The following is a 10,037-nucleotide window of genomic DNA, read 5'->3' on the forward strand; positions in this document are numbered from 1 at the left end:
GTGGGGTTCTGTCCTGGTGGCGGTTGGAGGGGTGGGGCTCAAGGGCGGAGGAGCGGGAAGTGGAAGAGATGCGGTGGAGGGCATCGTCGACCACGTCTGGGGGGAAATTGCGGTCCTTGAAGAAGGAGGCCATCTGGGTTGTACGGATTTGGAACTGGTCCTCCTGGGAGCAGGTGCGGCGGAGACGAAGGAATTATGAATATGGGATGGCATTTTTACAGGGGGAAGGGTGGGAGGAGGTGTAGTCTCGGTAGCTGTGGAAGTCGGTCAGTTTATAGTAAATGTCCGTGTTGATTCTGTCGCCCGAGATAGAAATGGAAAGGTCTAGGAAGGGGAGGGAGGAGTCGTCTGTGTTGATTCCGTCGCCCGAGATAGAAATGGAAAGGTCTAGGAAGGGGAGGGAGGAGTCTGAGATGGTCCAGGTGAATTTGAGGTCGGGGTAACCCAACCTCTACCACCTAGAAAGACAAGGGCAGTAGACCCATGGTAGACTACCATCTGCAAGTTCTCCTTTAAGCCACACACCATCCCAACTTGGAATGGTCGCTGTCACTGGGTCAAATTCCTGTAATATCCTTCCTCCCAGCTGTGGGGGGATACGTGCCCCACATGCACTCCAGGGTTCAAGAAGGCACCTTCAAGGGCAGGTAAGGATGGGCAATAAGTGCTGGCCAGCCTGTGACACCCACAGCTCATAAGTGAATAAAGAACACTAATTTGTGCCTCTGGATTACTCGGTACCAGGCCACCCAAGCTTGTTACAAACCTATTTTAGAAACTTGGTTAATGCAGGGTAAGAAGAGCTCCCACTGCCATCTTTACAGGCTGTGGGTGACATAGTGGCCCAGTGGTTAGCATTGCTGCCTCACAGCACCCAGGTTCAATTCCAGTCCCAGGTGACTGTCTGTGTGGAGTTTGCACATTCTCCCTGTGTCTATCTGGGTTTCCTCCCACAGTCCAAAGATGCACAGGTTAGGTGGATTATGCTAAATTGCCCTATAGCATCCAGGGATTTGCAGGCTAGGTGGATTAGCTATAGGAAATGGAGTATGGGTCCTGGTGGTATGCTTTTTGGAGGGTCAGTGTGGACTCAATGGGCAGTACCACACTGCAGGGATTCTGTGACACATAGGGGCAGATTGTAGCCTTTTGGAGCTCGCTCTGCAAACCACAAAATAGGGATTGTTTTTGATAAAAACATGAAGATCAAACGTACCTTTCATGCCATAGTAGGAGAAGCGTTCACAGAATTCGTTTACCACGACAAACAGAATGCTGAGTGGGTAATTGGTTCCACACAGTCTCTGCAGAAGATGAAAGATGATAGTTTGCAATGTATGACATGAAACAAATATAGTGGTGAGTCAGCACTCGTTTAACCCTATTAGGTTTCAGCAGCAGTTCTATTTCTTGCATTTATGCCTCTAAGCCACAACATTCAAGACCCACTCCAGACATACGTGCTTTCAATTCCGAAAGACTTCCAGAAATTCAGTCCATTTCTTCTTCACCTCTTTAATCTGTACCAGCAGTGTGGCAACGTCACCACCTTCCCAGTTTACCACATCTTGTTGAAGTCCATTCACGATTGTCTCCAAGTTCCTGTATGTGGGTGGCACGGTGGCACAGTGGTTAGCACTGCTGCCTCACAGCGCCAGAGACCTGGGTTCAATTCCCGCCTTAGGTGACTCTCTGTGTGGAGTTTGCACATTCTCCCCATGTCTGCTTGGTTTTCCTCCGGGTGCTCCGGTTTCCTCCCACAATCCAAAAAATGTGCAGGTTAGGTGAATTGGCCGTGCTAAATTGCCTGTGTGTTAGGTGAAGGGGCAAATGTAGGGGAATGGGTCTGAGTGGGTTGCGCTTCGGTGGGTTGGTGTGGACTTGTTGAGCCGAAGGGCCTGTTTCCACACTGTAAGTAATCTAATTCCTTTTTTTCTCAGATGTTTTCTGCGTGGAATGCAAATTATCGGACTGTTGGGTTTAAAGCAGAGATATAAAATTGCTTACGAAACACACAAAATCGGTGATTAGTTGAAAGTATGTTGAGCCCCTGTAGATCAGCATCTGTCTGAATGAGTTGATGGATGTCCAATGCCTCTGATGCTCACTAGCAGCAGTGTGTTCCATCTACATGAATGCACCGCAGCCACTCACCAACATCCCTTAGACAGCACCTTCCACATCTGCAACCTCTACCATCCAGGAGGATAAGGTCACCAGATCCATGGGAACAACACCCTCCGCAAGATCCTTCTCATTTGCTTCCCAGCTGCAAGGCTTTCCAAGATCCGTGTGTGGCAGCAACTTCCAGAGCTGGAAGCCAATGCTGTGTTGATGCCAACTGCCGTGCATGGAACCTCGGAGCAGATGCACTCACGCAGCTTCGAGGGAACATCGCCTTCCAAGCCACGCACCAGCCTGACTTGGAAATATACCAGCATCCCTTCATTGTCACTGGGACAAAATTCCAGAGTATCTCCCATCAACAGCACTGTGCATGCACCTACACCAAATGAACTGCAGTGGTTCAAGAAGGGGGTGTATCATCACTTTCTGAAGGGCAACGAAGGACGGGCAAGGAATGATGACTCTGCCAGTGATGCCCATGTCCCTTAAATAATTAATCAAACAGCAGTGACCAGAACGTTTCAGGCATGGCCAGCCTTACCAACTGTAGGTTGCAACATTTCAGGATTGGGTGGATGGAGGTGGTAATGATTACTATACAGTTCAGACTGATTTCTGACAAAATGACACTTACACGTGGACTGACCTGGAGCACATCGCTGGGAGCCTTTTGATTTTAGTTGATGAGATTTTATTTTAAACAGGAGATAGTGAGGATTCAGATGCTAGAGGGTCACCGTTGATAAAGTGGGGTTCTGGAAAAAGCACAGCAGGTCGGGCAGCATCCATCGAGCAGGAGAGTCAACGGTTCAGGCGTGAGCTCTTCATCAGGAAGAAAGCAGGCACAGCCCAGCTCTCCACTGCTTTTCAGAATATTAGGTTCTAAAGTACAGTGGGCATGGTGCGGGACCAGCAGGTTTGGCTGAATTCACATGCCATTGTGCACATTATAGGGTGGCTTCCATGAACTCAGAGAAAGGAAACTACAAGTCTATAAAGTAAGGGAATGAGGGGGTATTAAATGGCAGCTATTTGAATAATGATAAGCAGGAGGCTGGAAGAACACAGCAAGCCAGGCAGCATCTGGAGGTGGAGAAGTCGACGTTTCAGGTGTAACCCTTCTTCAGGACCCCAGCATTTGAAATTGGAGAACTCAATCTTGAGTCCTCTGGGATGTAGGCTGCCCAGGCGGAAGATGGGGTGTTAACCTAGGGTGGGTCAGGAAGGGCCAAAATATAGAAAAATAGCAGCAAGTAGGATCAAAGGGTATAAAGGGCAAAAAGGCAACACCAATGTCTCTTTACTTGAATGTGTGCAATATTCTGAACAAAATAAATGAATAAATGGCACAAATGCAGTTCAATTGGGATGTTATAGCCAATTGGATTCTTATAGCCATTATGGAGACATGGTTTTAAGGAGATCAAAGCTGGAAACTAAATATTCAGGGGTATGTGACTTTTCAAAAGGACAGGCAGTAAGGAGAAGGTGTTAGGGTAGCACTGTTGGCACAGAATGGAATAAGTATGATAGAAAGTAATGATCTTGGATTAAAAGTTTTAAAATCCATACAGATAGAGGGGTGAAATAAAAAGTGGATAAAGACCTATTAGAAATACTTTATTGGGCCCTTAACAATTGTTATAATAGAGATAATGAGAGCATGTAAAAAAGGCATTACGATAATCATGAGTGATTTAAATCTTCATGATCTGGGATATCAGTTTGACATAAGTAGCCACAGGGAAGAATTCATAGAGTGCATTCAGGTCATTTCCTAGAACAATGTGTTGTGGATCCAGCCAGGAATTTATTTAACCAGGTTAAATAAATGATGTCAGAGTAAAAGATCCCCTAGGAAACAGCAATCATAACATTTAGCATTCTGTTTGAGAGGGTGAAACATGGGTTAGAAACAACTTTGCTGAGTTTACCCAAGAGTAATTACAAATGAAGGAGGGCCCAAGTGGATTGGAGAAATGGAGTTTAGCAGCAAAGATGAGTCGAGGAACAATGGAAGACATTTAAGGAATTGGCTCATTGCTCACATCAAAGATATATCCCAGTGACAGAAAACGATTCTAGGAAGGGCACAGTACAATGATGGCTGACCAAGGAAATTAAGGATAGCAAAGGATTGACAGAGAAATAAAAACATATAATATGGCCAAGATAAACCAAAGGATTAGGACAGTTTGAAAGACCAAAATAAGACAACTAATAAAAAAACAAAAGAAGATTAACTTTAAGGGTAAACTTCAAAGCAATATCAAGACAGATGGCAAGAGATTCTTTAAATATATGAAAAGGGCGAGAGAAGCAAAATAGGTTGCTTAGAGTATAAGGCTGGAAAAATGATAATAGGAAATAAGAAAATGTCAGAGGATATAGAACATAGAACATAGAACATTACAGCACAGCCCTTCAGCCCTCGATGTTGTGCCGCCCTGTCATACTAATCTGAAGCCCATCCCACCTACACTATTCCATGTACGTCCATATGCCTGTCCAATGACGACTTAAATGCACTTAAACTTGGCGAACCTACTACCGTTGCAGGCAAAGCATTCCATACCCTTACTACTCTCTGACTAAAGAAACTACCTCTGACAGCTGTCTTATACCTATCTCCCCTCACTTTAAAGTTGTGTCCCCTCGTGTTTGCCATCCCCATACTTGGAAAAAGATTGTACAGCTGCAGCATAACCTCCTGGTTCCGGAACTCAATCCCTCTATTAATAAAGGCCAAAACACCGTATGCCTTCTTAACAACCCTGTCAATCTGGGTGGCAACTTTCAGGGATCTGTGTACATGGACACCAAGATCTCTCTGCTCATCTGCACTCCCAAGAATCCTACCATTAGATCATTACTTTGCATTCCGAATACTCCGGCCAAAATGTATCACCTCACACTTGTCCACATTAAACTCCATTTGCTACCTCTCAGCCCAGCTCTGCATCCTATCTATGTCTCTCTGAAATCTATTACATCCTTCGTCACTGTCCATAACTTCACCAACCTTAGTGTCGTCCGCAAATTTACTAACCCACCCTTCTAAGCCCTCATCCAGGTCATTTATAAAAATGACAAACAGCAGTGGAACCAACACCGACCCTTCTGGTACGTCACTAGTAACTGGACACCAAGATGAACATGTTCCATCAACTACAACCCTCTGTTTTCTTTCAGCAAGCCAATTACTGATCCAAACTGCTATGTCTCCCATAATCTCATTCCTCCGCATTTTGAATAATAGTCTACTGTGGGGAACCTTCTCGAACACCTTGCTGAAATCCATATACACCATATCAACCGGTTTACTCTCACTGACCTGTTTGGTCACTTTGTCAAAAAACTCAATAAGATTCGTTAGGCACGACCTTCACAAAACCGTGCTGACTGTCCCTGATCAGATTATTCTTTTCTAGATGGTTATAAATCCTATCTCTTATAACCTTTTCCAACACCTTACCATTAACTCACTGGTGAGACTCACTGGTCTGTAATTACCAGGGTTGTCTCTACTGCCCTTTTTGAATCTGGGAACCACATTTGCTATCCTCCAATCCTCAGGCACTATTCCTATAGAGATTAATGATTTGAAGATCAATGCCAAAGGCTCGGCAATCTCTTTCCTTGCTTCCAAGAGCATCCTAGGATAGATCCCATCTGGCCCTGGGGACTTGTCTATTTTCACACTCTGCAGTATTTCTAATACTTCCTCCTTGTGAACCTCAATCTCTTCTAGTCTAGATGCAAGTATCTCTGTATCTTCCTCACCAACATTTTCATTTTCTATAGTGAACACTGTCGAAAAATACTTTGCATCAGTCTTCACAATGAAAGTCACTCATAGAATCCCAAAATTACTAAATAATCAAGTGGTAAAAGGAGGTAAAAGGAAGTAAATAAAATTACTATCCTGAGAGAAAAATTGATAGTAAAACAAATGGGGCTAAAGACAAGTCCCCTTGACCTGATGGGATGCAAGGACAGAAGTCACATGACATCAGATTTATTTGAAATCACAAGCTGTTGGTGATGACGGGGCAGCTTGTGATTTCAAATAAACTTGGTGTCATATGACTTCTAACCTTGTCCACTCCAGTCCAACACCAGCATCTCCACATGATAGTATGCATCTTAGGAAAGGTGAGGAAGTAGCTACAGATATGCACTGACTTAATCTTCCAGGAATCCTTGAATTCTGGACAATTCCCAGTGGATTAGAAAAATGGCAATACCTTTATTTAAAAAGGGAAGCAGGCATAAAACATGTAACTGTAGAACAGTTAGCTTTTTGTTGGTCATTGGCAAGACAGAATCTATGAGAAAGGGTATAATCGCAGACCATTTAGAAATATTTCATATGGTTAAGCAAAGTCAGCCTGGATTCACAATACCTGAGAGGTTTACAAGAGTTTTTGTGGGCAGCACGGTGGCACAGTGGTTAGCACTGCTGCCTCACAGCGCCAGAGACCTGTGTTCATTTCCCGCCTGTCAACTGACTGTGTGGAGTTTGCACATTCTCCCCGTGTCTGCGTGGGTTTCCTCCGGGTGCTCCGGTTTCCTCCCACAGTCCAAAGACGTGCAGGTTAGGTGAATTGGCCATGCTAAATTGCCTGTAGTTTTAGGTGAAGGGGAATGGTTCTGGGTGCATTGCTCTTTGGAGGGTCGGTTTGGACTTGTTGGGCCGAAGGGCTTGTTTCCATACTGTAAGTAATATAGTCTAAAAAAATTTCTTTGAGGGATTAACAAGCAGAATAGATAAAGAGGAAGGAATGGATTTTCAGAAGGTCTTTTTATAAGGTCAAAGTAAAATCACCACACTCTTACCAGATGATAGGGCTGCTTTCTCATTAGCGAGGAAGAGATGACATGTGATGGCTTAATCTTAGGGTCAGATAAGGGGAGAGGTTGAAAAATAAACCTCAACCAGTGCAGAAATTAAACCCACACTATTGATGATATGTTGCATCACGAACCAGCTGTCTAGCCAACTAAATGAACCAACTCTCATTTGATGAGGTATCCACATTAGACTTCTTATAAGAGTCCATCTGTTGGAGTTTGTATGTTCACAAGGATAGAGGATTGACCAATTAATAGAAGGCGGAGAATTGGGATATTGAGGCATTTTCAGGATGGTAACCTGTAACTCATGGACTGCCACAGGGGTCAGTGCTAGGATCACAATTACTTACAATAAAAATCAATGACTTGGATGAAGAAAGTGAATGTGCTATAACCAAGTTTGAGAATTTTACAAAAGTATGTGGGAAGGCAAGTGGTAAGGATGGCATAAAGACTCTGCACTGGGAGGCAAGTAAAGGAAATGAGCAAACACTTGGCAGATGGAGTATAATGTGGGAAAACGTGAGGTCTTGCACATTGGCGGTAAGAATTAAGGAGTTGAATATCATTCCAATGGAGAACGACTGCAGAACATTTGGGCACAGAAGAATTTGGGAATCTTTGTGCACAAATCACAGAAAGCTAACACCTAAGTTTGCAGGTAATAGGGAAGACAAACAGAATATAGGTCTTTATTTCAAAGGGACTGAAATAGAGAGGTTTTCTAAAATGATACAAGATTCTAGTCAGAACACAGCTGGAATCTGTGAAAAGCTTTGATTCCCTTATCTAAGGAAAGAGATATTGGCATTGGCTGGGCACGTACTCATTGCAATTTAGAAGAATGAGAGATGATCTTATTGAAACATATAAGATTCTTAGGGGACCTGACGGGCTGGATGTGGAATGGTTGTTTCTTATTGTGGAGGGGTCTAGGACCAGAGGACATCATCTCAGAAAAAGTGATTGCCCATTTAGGACAGAGTTGAGGCGGGATTTCTTTTCTCAGAGGCACTGAATCTATATAATTCTTTACCAGACAGAGCTGGGTCAGTAAGTATGTTTAAGACAGATATAGACAGATTTTCAATCAGTAACGGGCTATGGGGTTAAGTGAATTTGAGGATTATCAGGTCATTCATGATCTCATCGAATGGTGGAGCAGACTCAAAGGGCTGAATGGCCTACGTTTGCTGCTAAGATTCAATTGCTCATTCAGTTAGAAAAAAAAGGAACCTATGGGGCAGCATCTTCACACAGAGGGTGGTGCGTGTATGGAATGAGCTGCCAGAGAAAGTGGTGGAGACTGGTACAATTACAACATTTAAAAGGCATCTGGATGGGTACATGAATAGGAAAGGGGTTAGAGGGATATGGGCCAAGTACTGGTAAATGGCACTAGTTTAATTTAGGGTATCTGGTTGGCATGGACGAGTTGGACCAGAGGGTTTGTTTCCATGCTGTACACCTCTGTGACTCTTAAGTATACACATCAATATACTGTACAAGGAAAGTTACTCACTCATTGCCCAAAGATAAACTGGATCTTGCCAGTAATAGCGAGTCATGGGAATGTACAGCATTGAATCAGACCCCTCAGTCCAACTCGTCCATGCCAACCAGATATTCTGTATCAATCTAGTTTTATTTGCCAACACTTGGCCCATATCCCTCCAATTTTTTTTTATTTATATACCATCCAGATCCATTTTAAATGTTGTAATTAAATCAGCCTCCACCACTTCCTCTGGCAGCTCATTCTATACACGCACCACCCTCTGTGTTAAAAGGTTGTTTCTTAGGTCTCCTTCCAATCTTTCCCCCCTTACCTTAAACCTATGCTTTGGACCCCCCACAGTGGGGAAAACACATTGTCTATTGATACAGAGAGCCAGTTTTTTTTGTGTGTGTGTTTCTTTTAGTACCAGCGGTTTACCATTGCCTTTCACTTGCATGAAAGTATGTCCTCTCCAAGAATCGAAGTGTTTCTGCTCACGTTATTCCGAATCACAAACTGGCCATTCAAACTAATTGGTTCCCATGAAGGTACCAACACACACACATTACAGATCAGAAAGGATTTCAAAAAGAAAATATCTCTCATTTACTCCACGGAAACGCAGGCATTAAAAAAAAAGAGAACAATTTGCAGAAAGTGATAACCAAGTTAATAACTGAGCTGGATGAACTCCTCGGAGTTATGACTGAAGTACAGGTTCATTGCAACTGTGTGTTTTTCTTTTCGCGCGGCCTAACTTTCGGCACCGTCGCCAATACTAACCGGTTTTTGCTTCTCGGGAGGGGAAAGATCTTTTTGTATCTCGCCATCTGTGAATAGTTGGGGGTGGGCAGAGAAAGAGAGAATAGGGTAAAATAAATTGGTGCTGCAACAGCACTTTAAAAACACAATCACACCCAAGCCAAATGGCAACAATGAATATAAGAAATGCTTACTGAAATGGTCACTTACCTATTTTGTTCTTCCCCATTTTGGAAGAGGCTGTAAGAAAGTTTGCAAACAGAAATTGCTACCTCTCTCTCTCTCTCTCTCTCAGCAGTCAATCAGTTCTGAGCCGTGCGCTTTTTATTTTCTGGTCGTTGGTGTTACTTTCTGGTTAATGTTTCACTCCTGGATCAGTAATCGACCGTCTCCGGGGCACTGACGAGCAGATCTCGGAACATGGTTTTTGACAGTTCCAAACAAACAACAACACCCGGGCTGAGGGGTTCCCCCTCAGGAACCTTTGACCACTCTCCAAAATTGCAAGGAACGGCAGAAAAGTTCCTCTGACAATTCCTGTTAGAGTGTGTGTGTGTGTGTGTGTGCAGTGCGTGGCATGTCGGCTAGGGGGTCTCCCCAACCTCTTTCCAATCTACGTAACTTTTCATCCTCCTATAGTACTGCCTTTGCTTACAAAGTTGCTGCCTTATGTTAAATTAGACACAGATAGTACCTTCTGACAACGCAGTTGGGGAGCTTAGCACAGTTCTGTTGAAGGGCTTATGGCCAAAACATCGATTCCCCTGCTGCTCGGATGCTGCCTGACCTGCTG

The 10,037-nt window shown here is 43.8% G+C and overlaps 1 protein-coding gene across 1 annotated transcript in view; it reads right to left on the reverse strand.

Annotated features, from left to right (window-relative positions):
* slc15a2 (solute carrier family 15 member 2) overlaps positions 1 to 9,799 on the reverse strand; it is a 106,770-nt gene extending 96,971 nt beyond the window's left edge. Inside the window, exons 1-3 of the mRNA XM_043694517.1 lie at positions 9,455 to 9,799; positions 9,266 to 9,312; positions 1,217 to 1,304 (exon numbers count right to left, since the gene is read on the reverse strand). Coding sequence (XP_043550452.1) covers positions 1,217 to 1,304; positions 9,266 to 9,312; positions 9,455 to 9,473 — 154 coding nt within the window. The 5' untranslated portion in view covers positions 9,474 to 9,799. The remainder of the gene's footprint in view (positions 1 to 1,216; positions 1,305 to 9,265; positions 9,313 to 9,454) is intronic.
* Positions 9,800 to 10,037: the final 238 nt, after the last annotated feature.

Source organism: Chiloscyllium plagiosum, chromosome 7 (assembly GCF_004010195.1).
Source record: "Chiloscyllium plagiosum isolate BGI_BamShark_2017 chromosome 7, ASM401019v2, whole genome shotgun sequence".
In the NCBI taxonomy this organism is placed as follows: Eukaryota; Metazoa; Chordata; class Chondrichthyes; order Orectolobiformes; family Hemiscylliidae; genus Chiloscyllium; species Chiloscyllium plagiosum.